The sequence below is a fragment of the Pelmatolapia mariae genome, linkage group LG14 (genome assembly GCF_036321145.2).
Source record: "Pelmatolapia mariae isolate MD_Pm_ZW linkage group LG14, Pm_UMD_F_2, whole genome shotgun sequence".
In the NCBI taxonomy this organism is placed as follows: domain Eukaryota; kingdom Metazoa; phylum Chordata; class Actinopteri; order Cichliformes; family Cichlidae; genus Pelmatolapia; species Pelmatolapia mariae.
Window position 1 is genome coordinate 22,168,200 of NC_086239.1, and position 14,952 is coordinate 22,183,151.

Here is a 14,952-nt window from a genome sequence, read left to right on the forward strand (position 1 = left end):
TTGCTGCGAATTTCTGTCTATGTAGATCTATCTAGAGCTCTCTATATGGACAGATAGATAGATAGATAGATAGATAGATAGATAGATAGATAGATAGATAGATAGATAGATAGATAGATAGATAGATAGATAGATAGATAGATAGATAGAGTGCATCAAATGCAATAAATGCATCAGAGTGCAGGGTAAAATGTCCATCAACAAATCTAATCAGCCCATTCAAAAATAGCAAACACCATTTGCTCAAACATATCCAGTGAACCTTTAGTGCAAACTAATGAGCCGCAGCTCCCCAGCCAATGCTCGCTGATGCCAACTGTCACCTTTTAACAATCAAATTACTTTGCTGTCTGTTGCTTGGCAGCTTGGTTGCTCTGGCTTTTCTCTCTAAGTAAACCTTGAGACTGCATTCACCTCTACTCAATTGGATTTTTGTCCTGATGCTTTTTCTGGAAGGGTTTAAAAGAGTTATTGTTGTGTTCTTTAAAAGTGATTTTGTTTGTTTGTTTTCTTGTTTGTATTTTTTTTAACTGAATTTCATCTCTTTCCGCCAAATGCCCTACCGCTACACATAATAGACACTTGCAGATCCCACCCCCACTCTGTGTGTTGATGGCAGCAATGCTCCTTACCTGAATGTATTTACGTCATTGTCAGTGTAAACTTTGGTTATATAGATGATAAGACAGTACTTCATCAGATGTGGACATGGGTTTCCCCACTAAAAATCTATTATTTTAATGAGTGTTCCACAACAAAAGAATATTAAAAAATATACCCATGACAACCATAAAGATACCTTCATGACGTATCAGTGTGAAAGTGTGAATAGTATGAGTCATTTCAAGTATTCTCTTGTAAACTGTAAATTATGCTGGTAAACTATGAGTGTGCAAAAGCTGCTAACATTTCCACTTTATTTATCTGTGACTAAGTCAATGGAGAAAAAAAGACACTGAACTGTGGCTTTGTATGTTAATTTCATTTACTGAACAACCATGCATGTGCAAGCAGAGTAATGGGTGGAAAACCAGGTCTTATGTAATTTAAGCCAATTTCAAAAATTCCATGTTTAGATTGTTGTTCTTTGCTAGTGTTGAATTAAAAAAAATTGACAATTTCTGTACAATTTCATTTCTCACAACTATGTACTTCAACATGTTGTACATTATAAAATAACAGCCTGAAATGCGGTGAAGTGATCTATGGTAAGGCTCATTGGATGATGTTTGTTTGTTCATAGAATCAATAGAATCAATTAGAACTGACAGTAATATTAATTTGTGTTTAAGAAGACACACACACACATTTGACCATATTTTTCAGACCATAAGGCGCACCGGATTATAAGGCGTATTAAGCGAAACAAAACAGTCAAGTCAGACTTTACTCAACTCATTCTTCTTGTTTCCTCCACTTCCGTACCATTAATTCATTAATCTTGAATTCTCTCGCAGCTGCTCTATTCCCATGTTGTTGCAGTATATTAATGACTAACCTTGTATTGTGGATGGATTATCTCAGTTGTTCTCCTGACTGAAGTTTGGTCCGTTTACAGCATCCTGCCATGCGATTGCATTTGTCCCTAACCATCAGGAACCCTCACGTTAACTTTTATCAAGTGGAAAAAGTTACTGTTCATCCTCCAGCTTCACTGTGTTTACGTTATGCTAACATAGCTGTGTCGCTAGCAATCACGTAGCACATCATTATATAGCAGCTAGTCCAACTTCAGTAACCCTACAAACGTCACTGCTGTTTAGTTTTCTGTCTTCATTTATGTTGGAAGTCATAGCAGAGCTGTACGTTTTAATTTTTTCAGAAATCTCTCAGTCAGAAGATCGTATATCATCTTTGGGTAGAAACTAGTGAGTTAACTTCCTGCTACCTTCTAACTCCGTTAAATTTAATAAATGCTGTTTTCATGGATGCCTGAATGTTAAACTTAGCCGTACGCAGCCGTAATGCTCCAAGAATCCATTAAGCGGTGCGGCTTCATAGCTTACCAAAGTCGTACTAAAACATTTTTTGACAGATTTTTGAGCCCGTGTACCACATAAAATCGGTTCGAGGTCAATAAGCACAACCAGAATTCATACATAAGGTGCACCGGATTATAAGGCACACTGTTGATTTTTGAGAAAATTAAAGGATTTTAAGTGCGCCTTACAGTGCGGAAAATATGGTAAAGGTGTGTATTTTTTAGTAAGTATAGTTAGTCATAAAAAAATTTGCTTTTTTTGTATGACTATTTTTATACTTACTGCAAAAGACTCCTGTGAAAAACGAAGTATACCCCATGATTCAATATCTTGCAGAACCTCATTTGCAGCAACTTGAAGTGAAGTTTAATAAATGTCTTAAATTTGCATGTGCTTTCTCCTGTCCCTTTTTCACATGATGGTACTCGCTTAATATTTTCTTAGGTACACATACAACAAGCTCATGGGCACCAGTCCTAGACCTCTGCCATGTACTCTACCTTTACACAAATTTCTACTTTTTGTCTTTTCATCCACTGACACTGCTACTAGAGAGAGTTCTTTTGTGAATACTTTTGCTTATTGACATCACGTACTGTTTTCTTTCGTAAGTTCTCTGTATGTGACCAAGTTGTTTTTCTGTGTCTCAGTGAACAAAGCTTTGTGTATTGATCTTCTGTTGGTGTGGTCGTTTTTGTTGTGCATGACTGTGGTTGGACATAATTAATCCAGTTTCTGCAAAACATTTTAGCATGCCGTGTAGTGACACTTGGGAAACTTTCAGTCTAGCCATGATGTGATTTAGAGAAAGTAACTTTTCCTTCAGAATTACAATTGGACACTTGAAACTTTCACTGAGTTCTAATGTTTCTCCATTACCTCACTGCCACTTAGACTTTGCTGTTGTTTCCTCTTTTACTTTTACATCTCTTACGCCATGTATCCACAGTTGTTTGACTTGCTGATTTGGGCTATTTTTCTCATCACTGTCTCGTAACATCTGTGTCACATTAGTTAATCAGTAGATTAGACAAACAGATAAATTGTAGTTAAATACTTCTGTTTCATGAGGCATAGATAATTCTAAGTTCAATGCACATCCTAATTGGCTACAACATAGTTAGTGCACTAACAACCGTTACTGGGCTTTGCTAAATTATACAGCTACAGTTAACTTATACATCACCGCTGCTCTGTTGCGTTGCTCTGCTGCACCAATGTTTAGACTGGACAAAAGCCACAGAGCATGCGTTTAAGATTATCAAACATGGATTTTGCCCTTCTGTCATCCTCAAATCTTCCTAAGCAATTACGCAACATGGTCGATGCTTAAATGTGTGGGTTGGGGTAGTGCTACCCCAGCAGTATCTGTTAGCCTTTATTTGCAGAAAACTGGCACCCACAGAGAGTAACTGTGACTTTGGGAAATGGAAGCTGTTAGCTATCGTGCTGGCTTTGGAAGATTGAAAGCACTGGAGGGTGCAAGGCAACCTTTTTTGGTCTGAGGAGTCTGGAATATATCTACTGTGTCAAGAGACCCAGCTCCCAGGCAGCCAAGTGGACATTATTTATGTGACTGTATTAAGCCAGAGAAACTCTCTTGTGCACACTCAAATGTGGCTAACCCTACAACTGCCTCCTGGTGTCAAAGAAGAATTCTTTCCACCTCTTACTTTTCGCAGCACGACTTTCATCTTCATCATCTATGTAGTCATCTGTTATGTTTTCTTTTTCTAAATCATTTACCGTAGGCCGCAGTCGCACGGGGTAAAGAGAAGTTGTAGGGTAATTCTGGTTCTAACTGTGTAGTCCCCAACCAGCTGGTCACCTTGTTAAACTGGTTGCAAAGAAGGAAGTGCAGTAAATCCTTCTTGTGATTGCTTTTGTTGTTAGCAGCACATAGTTTGCATGGAAGAGGCCAACTTATCTGCAAGCTATTGCCAGCTTCTCTCTGAACGTTAGTGAAACTGAAACGTGTGATTTAAACTGAAAAACGAGGTTGCTCGCCTCAATATTTAAAAAAGAAAAATGCTATTGTTTCACTGCTGCTCAGTGAGAAGTTGGCGTATCTTCCATGTAATTACAGGGATTTTATGGCAACCCACTAGAAACCAAACAATTTCAAGGACTTTTTTGTTGCAGTATCCCGTACCTCTTTGCGATTAATTTTATCTAGTGACAACCATTAGCAACCATTTGCCAACAGGTCAGGGAATTCACATTTTTCCATTGCAACTGTGGTAACACACCATTTCTAGGCCTGTGTGACTGGGAACATATGTATGTAGGATCTTTTAACTGCTTTTATTCTGTTAATTGTGTCTTATTAACCATTATCAGTCTTCTGTGTATACAATGTGTGACCAAAAAGTTCTTCGAATGAGCCCTTAAAGATCATCTTCAGTGGTATGCCCAGACAGCTTCTGGCATGGCTGTGTTTTCAGATTCTTCCAGTCAACTTCCAAACTTTTCCTTGTTCCTTGTGTATAAAATGATGCCGGTGTTGTACGCTGTTATGTATAACTAGCCTTTGTGGGCATTTTTGCCTCTTCTCTTGTGTAAATTGCTCTTCTGACTAATAACTAGGGATGGGTATCGTTTAGGTTTTATCCAATACCGGTGCCAAACCGGTACTTTTCAATCGGTGCCGGTGCTGATCGATCCACGATTCGATTCGATTCGATTTGATTTGAATCGGGGAAATTTTGCCTCAGACAGTCAGAAATATTATAATTCAGATCATGCATCAGTACATTTCCATATTTTTATATCTATAACAAGGAAGTTGACACTTGCAAGACTTTATCAAAGGTGTAAGCATCACAGCAGATGCCTTTGTGTCAAAGTAGCTGAAGATAAAACAGAAAAACATGAAGGCGATTTTCCTGGCTTGGGATTTTATAAAAAATATTCTGCAGTAGATCAAAAATGCTGCTGAAGTGAAGCAGAGAAAAGTTACAGAGGTTTTATTAGAGACACAGCTAAGTGTTTTGCAATTTTGCATAATTTTAAAAAGTTTAAATTTGTTCAGTAGCCTATTGAACAGCAGAAATGAGGCTTTCTTTTCGGAAGTAAGTAAAAGGAAAAAAAAACAGCAGCCGACAGCACTGTAAACAACGGTAGATTTGTGCGTAATAAGCAAGTTAATAATGCAGAAAACAAATTTTTAGACGGGAAACTGTTCTTGAAGTATACAGAGAGAGAGAGAGAGAGAGCTGTGCATGAAGTGTGATTTTATCGCTGGGAAGCAAAACAGCAAAAGTAAGAGGGAATTCATGACAATGTTTATGTGAAGCTAGTTTGGATCTTCTTTTGCTGCTGGTTCAGTCAATATTGTTTGGAGAGAGATAAAACCTGCAGCTTCAGAATCTAGTGCAAAAAGGGCGTAAACACAAAGCGCGGACCCGCCGACAGATCAGAATCAGTGAGCTGTCGGCTTTCAGCCCCGACCGTGTCCGTGCTGTCGGGTGAGAAAGGCGACATCTCACTGATTCTGATCCGTCGGCGAGTCCGCGCTTTGAGTTTACGTCTTTGTGCAGAATCCGTGTACCTGCTCTCATTTACTGTTTTAGCTGTTTGGTGGTTGTTATAATTTTGTGAGGTTTAACTTGAGATTCTGGCATTTGGGGGAAAATAAATTTATATAAAAAAATCGAATCAGGATTTTAATGAATCGATATCACGTTATCCAAGCTAGAATCGATTTTAATCGATAAATCGATAAGCAAAACCCACCCCTACATGTAACTACGACGGGATTTGCTAGTTCACCTTACGTGCATTAATTTAATAACGTGGTTAGTCTACTCAACGTAAATTACACACGAACAACATTAAGCTACTCACGCAGAGAAGAACGGCTGCTGCTGCTGCCATCATCATCCGTCATCATTTCTGCTACACTGGCAGGGCTAGGGGCCAGGACTCTCCTCTTCGGGTTCTTGGGGGATGTTGCTAACTCCGGGTCCGATAACAGGCACCACACCCGCAGTAGATGTGCTCGGTCTTGCAGCAAGCTATCAAATACGGTGCATTTCTCGGCTTTTAAAAAAACGCTATGTGTCGCCAGGTGTTTCATCAGATTCGAGGTGTTACCTCCTTTGCACAGTATCACCTTAAAGCACTTGTTGCAGGCTGCTGAGTTTGCATCTTTTGCTGTGAAGTACAGCCAGACTTGGGCATTTTTAATCTGTAGCTCTGCTCTAAAAGAACGTACGTACCTGGGCCCGCCTACTATCCTTGGAAAGGTAAAATGATTGGCTAGAATCCAAAGTGTATGACATCTCAGGAAAAAAAAGCACCGAAATAAAGCACCGAAATGTGCGCTGCTTTTCGGTCTGGTTATTACCGTTTATGTCAGAACCGGTACCCATCCCTACTAATAACCCATGTAAGATGTTTTTGCCTGCATGTAAAAGTTTGGATGCTTGGCTTTTATCTGATTTCCTGTATGATCTCTGGATGTGCTTCAATTTTTCGGACCCTTGTTGTTACAGTTAAGATATGGACAATGGCTTCACACAGATATACATGAACAAGTCTCTGATGAGACAAACCCTCCTAAGTGTCATTCAATTTAATATGCTTCAGTGGATGTGATGCAGCAGTAAGTAAATCGCAAACCCTTTATTGTACAATTACTAACTTGTCTGTCTTCCTTTTTTAAAATATTTCAATTATGTTCTTTTTTTTAAGGTCCACATCAAAATATTAAGATTTCTGATCTGGTGTTTTGGAATACAGTGTGTCATTTTTAAAGTGGATAATGGCCAATGTTGTATAGATAGGTGTGAGAAATTCTTTAGTAAGCAGAAATAGTTTTTAAAAAATAAAACAAAAACACAAAGACAGTACACTGTAAAAAAAAAAAAAAAAAAAGAGTTTCATTATGAGAGCTTCTTTCTTATGGAATACAAAACATAACTAGCAGGAAGTCTGCTGCGTTTCAGTAGAAATATTAATTATTAATCTGTTCATTAGGGTAAAAGGAAATGAAAAACTTCATTCTATTGAGTGCTCCGTTGTACATGTCCAAAGACTCCAAATGCTTAAAATAAGATCTAAGTATAGCTTGTTGGTATAGTCCATTAAGACCAAGCCTGCATTACAATGCTATGAGTCATAACAGCTAATCAATGAAGTCGTATTGATTTTCCTATGAGTCTGGCTACAACCTGAGTTAGCTCATTAAAAGCTGAGTCTGGAGAAAATAGATCTTTAAGATGTTGGAGCTAATGCCACAAGATGATTGACTGCAACATTAATTTCTTTAAACCTGATTAATTTACTAACGCTTCTTCAAAATGCTGCAAGCTTTAAAACTGTGGTGAAAAGAACATGGGTTTTTCTTTCTTTTCCATCTGAGCTGGAAAGAAGTTGATGGGGCAGCTTCAGCGTCACCAGTTGTGACTTCCATTCAAATGCCGGCATTAATCTATAGATATATTTTTTCTTTTTTTGCCAACAGAGCTTTTCAAGTATCTAAATATGATGTATATGAGGGTTTAAAAATAAAGTAAGGTTTAGAAACCAGAACATGTCTGTACTTCAGAGCAAAAAAGCCTGGCTTTATCGACAGAGACAGCACTTTTGGGTAGGATCATCTCATTGGTCTTTTTACTCTGTTTATCCTTTTATTAAAAAAAAAAAATCCACATTGCTAGACCTAAAGCAGCAATATCTAAAGGAGTCATTTTGTATAAATGTATTATTCTCTGACATTATTGTGGAAGAATTTTGGCAAACTCTTCTCTATAAAGTTGACTAAGTTAATTGAGGTTTGTGGCCATTTGCTTATGCGCAGCTATTTGTGTTCCTGCTGCAGCATTTCAGTTGACTTGAGGTCTGGACATTGGGCTATTGTAACACTTGTGTTCTTCCCTTTTTTGGCCAATTTGTCATAGGTTAACTGAAACCTGTAGAGTCTGAAATGTAGCTCTTGGGGTTTTTGTAGTTTCTATGAGCATAGCTCCATGGTAGGGTGAATTTGATGGGAAGATTATGGCATCATGTGAACAGATACCAGAATTCTCCAGCGTAGCAAACCTCCAAAACTGCTTCTTATGGAAGGGTATACATGATTGTACAATTCAGGAAATCAGCAGTATAGATCTTTAATTAAACAAAACTGGTTTTATTCAGGGTTTTTACTATGCAGTCAATGTTCATCTTGGATTGTAATGATGTGTACTAAAAAAAGCTCTGCTGATGCATGAGGAAGCTGCTGTATAAATTATGAACCAAGTAACAGCCATAATGTTGATTCAAAAGCTTCCTCTTTCAGTCTTTTTGCTGTCTTTCTTTCACTTTATTATTCTTTTTCTCCATTTCTGTCTCACACCCCTGACACACACTTATATACATCCATCATTATTGCCTTCCTTTTCAACTTGACACTTGTGAAGCACACAGCTGTGTTGCATTTATAATTATCTATATGTTTAATGGCGAAGACTAAGAGACTGGGTGTATGGGTTAATTGTTGCATACTGTCTGCGTGAAAAAAAACTCTGAGCACCTGGACATAATACTGATTTATTTCTTGTTAAATATGTCAGACACTGGGCACACAAAGTTATGCTAACAAAGGCTTTGTATGGCATGCATTGGAGGTAATGCATATTTAACTATATCAGGGTTGCTCAGTCACGCTATGATTGCATAGATTGGACAAAAAAAAATACAAGGGCTCTTCAGTTGTGGCAACAGAGTCTAACAACAAAACCAGAAGTGGCTTACACTGAAGAACTCGTGGGAGAGCAGAATCCGAGACTAATATCACATTAACCAGGACTGAGATGCATACATTATTCAGCTTCCTCCTTACACTGTGCACGATATAACTTACAAATGTAACCACAAAGATTGCCTTTTATACATACACAAAACAACATACACAAGTGGGATGGAAATAATCCTGCTACTTAACTCATGAGAGGAAGACTTTATTTAAAAAAGCTGCCATGCAAAATCCTATAATGTGCCAATACACACTCACACACATCCAATTGTACACATGTCTATCACATATAGCTTATTATTCATATTAAATTAGTAGTGGCAGTAGTGGCAGCTTTTCCTCTTTTGTAAGCAGTTAGTGCACAGTCTTCTTGTTCTGTCCGTCTGCGGCATCTCCAGGTTAGTTTGATCTGCTCCCAGATTCCGTTACTCACCAACACATACAGCACTGGGTCCACCACAGCATTCAAACTGGACAGTGCCAGCGTACAGGAGAAGAAGAAGTGCATTTGTTCTTCAAACTTGCAGTAACTCCCATTGTAACTCTTATCAAAATTGTTGTTATAAAATACTAGTGAGCGTATGAGCAAAAGAATATGATATGGAGCAAAGCAAACTGAGAAGATCCCAATGACTCCAAAGGAGAGAAGACGGACCTTCCTCTTAACCTGGGCGCTCAGGCCGGGACTTTGGCCCACAGTGGCTAGCACCCTCCAGTAGCTCACTGCCAGCACTAGCAGGGGTAGCAGGAAGCCCAAGCCTACTCTGAGCAAGTTGAATAGAGCAATAGGCTTCTCCATGGGGTAGGTCTCATAACAACGGTCATTATTGTTGTTCTCATCATGGGCGTCTGTGAGATTATCATGGACCAGCATTATGATGTGCATCACCACCACTACCACATAAACTACGATACACTGCATCCAGGCGTAGCAAGAAGTTCGGTGTGTCTTGAAGCGGAGTGGATAACTGACCACCAGACAGCGGTCCACAGAGATACAGCAAAGCAGGTAGATGCTGATATACATATTAGAGTAGTAGACAAAGCCAGCTACACTGCAGGACCCAGAACCTAGCATCCAGCGGTGGTTAAAACGGTAATAATTTATCCAAAGGGGCATAGTGATGATGAAAAGGATGTCAGAGATAGACAGGTTGAGCAGGAAGATTCCCAGGACATTTTTTTGTCTCACTTGTTCAATGATGGGGCCCAGGGTCAGTACATTGAAGATCAAACCAAAAACAAAGGCCAGTATGTAAACAGACATCAGCAAGTCACTGACAACACTCTCTCCAATGTTAACGCATGTTGAGTTGTTGCCTGTTTCTGGTTTAAAAGTGGAGTTCATGGTTCCTTTAGTTAGCTGTAACTCCCCTGGTTAAAAATTCACCTGCAAGACAAAAATACATTATTAAATCCCTGAAATTAAAAAAATACAGTAACAATTTGTATGGTAAATCAACTTCACCATAATACTTTAAAAACATATAATAGAGCTTGGATATTTTGTATCCCCTATTCTATTTCATGGTTGACTGAGCTCAAGAGATAAAAAATAATTTGGTTGTCCTGATGTTTCTCAATGTGAGATAGTTTGATTCTGCACACTATATGGTGTTCAGGCATAGTGTCGATGGGAGTCCTCCGCTTCCTAGTATGGGTTTAGTCATGCTGCCTGATGATAACAGTTTGCACCCACGGTTTTAATAGAAAGTGAAATTGCCAAAAGTCCCTGCCTCAGCTACACTGTATGGAGAACACATGTCGTAAGGTAAGCTGTCGTTGTTGTGGAAACAGACAGCATTAAGGAACTGATACCTTTTAGATTCATTTGACGTAGAACCTTCTGCACTCGATCCCTTGAGCTGAGCACATTACTTATTGTTAATGCTACTTTTTATTAAATTATCTATAAATTGCTGCATTTATTCTCCTGCGTGGTCTAAGTTGCAGGCGAGGATCGCGCAGAATGTACAGGCAAACTGATCATTTGCATTTTACAGTAATCACAGATTAATACAGGTTACTTTTTGTTTCTCAGCACAACAAGAGCCTGCAATTCTGGGGGACAAAAAAGTTGGCAGTCATATAGTGAGTTGGACCAGTTATTTCCAATTTAAATGTGACGTTAACAAATAGTTGCAGACGTGACGAAGGTAGTTGTTTACTGCAGCTTCAAGAATGAGTAATGTAAAATTCATGCACTCTATAAATGAATCAGTTAATTCTCTCCCTGATTTAATCTGTAGATGCACCATCACACCTGGTCCATCACAGAGCTCTGAGTGTAATTCACGCCAGACACATCTTAAAGATTAGCATAACCCAGCAGAGACAAGAATTTCAAAATGAATTTAATAATAATCCAGTAATACTTTCTGTTTCAAAAAGATAAAAGACGAAGAGCAGGTCAAATAATCTGTTGTGAGACTGATTTTGTTATTTTGACGTGAACCTTTCCTCTTTGAAGAAGTCTTCTTTTCCATGAGAGTAAAGTTAGCAGTGCAGTTTCAGAGAGGATACGAAACTATTCAACTGAACTTCGACATTTAAAAGGTGACGGATTTGTGGTTAAAGTACAACGACAAGGTCAGTGGGCAAGGCAGGCATCTGAGAGAACCTTTGTGCTCTTTGTTGGGTATTCTTTGTAATACACTGATGAGCGAGTTTTTTTGGCTAAGCTAGCATAACCGCAAACAATGTGTTATAGCTTAATGTGCAAGGAGTGTGTAGCTTGTAACACGTGAGCTGCATTTGATTTCCCATAATATGCATTATCACATAATTTCTTTTATTTATTTGCTTTATGTTTTATCCTTATAAATTTGTAAATTGTTATGTTTGTTGTTGTTATTGCTTGTCTCTATTCTGCTGTGTACAGTGTCCTTGAGTGTTTTGAAAGGCGCTTTCTTAAATAAAATGTATTATTATTATTATTATTATAATGCTAATGCTGGCTCACTAACTAGCTTGGTAAAGAAGAAGCATAATTCAATGCACAGGACATGAACAGATTCCAGTTCTTACTGAAGGCCATGTAAGCTACCTCCTGGGGAAAAAAATAAAAGGCTCTATGACTGAAAATATCATTGAAATGATGATGGAACACATTTGCATTTCCTGCTCTTTCAGTTTTTTATATCCAGAAAAGATAACAAAAAAGCTACGATACTGATAGGTCTACCTATTTTGCAGACTGAGACAAGTATGGGGTGCAAACAATGCCTTTTGAACGGCAGAAGGACTTTTTTGAAATACAGATTTTCTAGATTGTTTAAAAAATATTATTTGGAGCACACATGTAGATGATCACTTGACACTAATTGTTTTTCTTCATGTCAATATGTGATGTATGAAGTTGTCAACTTTGTTTGAAAATTTAGGTAGTGTCCATAACAGTGCAAAACATTATTATTTACATTTAACAAAGTTAATTCTTTATGACGTTTATATATCCCATACATATTATCCTGCAGGCATAATGATCAGTTACATTACAGGCGTGTCGCATGAGTTTTGTGCAGCACGTTGCAGGCTTAACAGAAAATGACTTACATCATAGGGCTTGCAACACATTAATGTGTATAAATGATAAATATTTTTATATGTTTTACTCAATTATACATCTCATTTATAAATATACAATTTTCAAATTGCTAATAAATAGAGTTCACTAAACTTTCACTTTTTAAAGTCCAGTTGTTTTCAATGAAATCCTACACATTTCATATGGGACATGACCATCTCTTAATATAACAGACCTAATTGTTTTCTAGTAATGCACAGCTTTTGGCTTTTTGTCCCCCTGTTTTTAATCTACTCTGTTTAATGTAAAAGTTAAAGAGTGACATGCTTAACTGTTACAGAAGAATGCTATTCACGCGTTCTTGTTAATGTTTTAAATTCTGACACATTAATAAATAATATGAAACCTAAAAATGGTTTGAAATATATAGTCATAATTGATGACTAATGCATTAAAAATACAAAAGATGCTGCACAGTTAAAACAGTTTAGTGGTTTATTCGGGGTAAATTTGGATTTCCTACAGCATGACTACAGATGCTAACAGTGCTGTTAAACAGACATGTTTAGATTCTGACTGAGAAGGATACATCTTTCCTTCATCTCCTCACCAGCATTGTAGAACTCTTTAGAGTCTTTACCCAGTTTCTGGGCAGACCGAGCATGAGTTCAGCTTGGTTCAAAACTAATTCAACCAAACTATGACAGGCTAACTAAGGCCAGAACCTGATTGTACAAAAGAACTCACATGCTACATAATTAGGAATGCTGTTTCAGAGGAACGGTTACAAAGTTCAACTGGTTGTGTTATGGTTTTCCTTTCAGACTGTTTATAGGCTTTCTATTGGTCTGTGAAACTGTGTCATCAGCCTTGAACATTTTTTAAAATTTTAGTTTATCACAACAGAATTTTTTGAAAATGTCCTCTGGTTTCAGTTAATAACGGAAGTATTTATTCATATTTACACCATCAGTACAATCTTATACACCCATTCATTGTGACGATTAAGGGGTTAATGTTTAGTTTGTGTTCCACTGGAAAAAACCCACATTAAAAAAAACTGTACTATTTTACCAGGTAATGGGAACCCATGGTTATCATTAGGAGATCAAACTTTGCTCGTTATTTCTGTGGCTTTCACTGATATTTGTTTCCTCTCTTTGTTTTGTTCCCTCTCTCTCTTCCAGGCTTGACCCTGGTGTGTTTATAGGCTCGGGAAGCATCTAATGCTATTAACGTCCAGAAAACTCAATAATAGAGAAGCCATTTGGAGACAGGCCGTCTTCAGAGAATGATAATGTGCGTCTGCACATGTGCCTGTGTGCAGGTGTGTTTGAAATGGGTTTGATTTAATGGATTATTCATAAAATTTAAAAAATGGGAGACTTATCATGACTGCATTATAGGAAAGTTTTCCTCATAAATCAAAACTTTTCTAAAATATTTCAGTTGTTAGTCACCACTTAGGATACTATGACTAACAACAAACAGGTATTCCCCTATTACAAAGATAGAGTTTACCTCTAATGCCTGTAATGGTTAATTTGTCCAATTCAGGTCCTTCTTAAAAACAATATCTTTTTCTTTTTTCCTCTTGCATACATCTTTTTGTTCTTTTGCTGTATCTATCAGTACATTTCAAATCCAAACAAACGACTACTTTGCACAGCTGGCCAGGGCTTGATTCACTCATTTCTTCCATCTGAGCCAACTATGTGTTTGTTAGCATTATGTGCTGAAGTAAATCTGGTTGTCATTATGAATTGTTAAGAGAGCAGTATTTTAGCCTTATCTCTAAAGAGGGGGGATGTGCTGATTGCCAAATCCCCCCTTTTAAAACAAAAAGAAGAAATATGCGTTTTAACTTGCCTCCCTCATACCAAAGTGGTGTTTCAAAGGTAAAGCAGTCCACAGTTTCTTCTTGCAGAGCAGTTTTCTGTTGCCCTCTCCAGCGTGCTGTGGTGACCACCGCTGGGAGAATCACAGAAAACATTCAACCCCCCAGAGAATCAACATTAATTATTTTTCCAATGGTTACTCACATCACCTCAAGCATTCCATCTTTCCCTTGACAACAGTCCACTGGGGACAAAAAGAAACCCAGCATATGAAGTGCGGTTTCAAAATAAATGAATACCTTTACTACATTTAAGAACTTGGCAAACATAATAAAAGTTACCTTTGAACTTGTCCTTTTCTAGGGCAGTTTATAAAAAGTTTTACATAAATTCCCGCATCTGGTTTCCAGAACTCCAGTCAGTAATGAATGACCTCACCTGTTGTTTGTTGATAGAAAGTTGTATCTTGTAGAAAGCTGTCCAGTGGGTGAAGAGTGTTAGATGCATTCCAGACCTGCTTCAGGTTCAGCAGAGTTCAGTCCAGGAAGATCAGAAAAAAAGCTTCAGAAGAGACTTTTCAGAGCTGCTGACATGCAGCCAAGCCACTGCAGTTCCTCATAATCTCAAATGAATGCTGAGCCAGATCATTAACAGTTAATTCAATAGCTACAGATGCAAGAGGTTGTTTTTCTCTGTACTGTGTAGTTTGCTCTCGTTGCTAGTTCCCGTTGACAGCCACAGCTGAAATGTCAGTAAGAAGTGTGGAAGGGCGAAGTACAGAAAGGGGAAGACACACGTAGGAGGAGGGAGGTTTGCTTCTGCACACGTGCGTGCAGGAAGTGTTCAGGGCTGGGCAAAAATTAAACG

General features: G+C 38.0%; 1 protein-coding gene across 1 annotated transcript; it reads right to left on the minus strand.

The window, feature by feature from the left end:
• Window positions 1–8,553: 8,553 nt before the first annotated feature.
• On the minus strand, window positions 8,554–14,627 carry gpr184 (G protein-coupled receptor 184). The gene is made up of 2 exons (XM_063493964.1): window positions 14,524–14,627; window positions 8,554–10,111 (listed from the first exon to the last, which is right to left on the minus strand). The coding sequence occupies exon 2, from the start codon at window positions 10,067–10,069 to the stop codon at window positions 9,023–9,025; it is 1,047 nt and encodes a 348-aa protein (XP_063350034.1). The 5' UTR covers window positions 10,070–10,111; window positions 14,524–14,627; the 3' UTR covers window positions 8,554–9,022.
• Between the last annotated feature and the right edge of the window lie 325 nt (window positions 14,628–14,952).

Bases quoted from the DNA above. Each gene is read 5' to 3' on its own strand.
- gpr184 (XM_063493964.1), bottom strand. From the start codon at position 10,069: ATGAACTCCACTTTTAAACCAGAAACAGGCAACAACTCAACATGCGTT.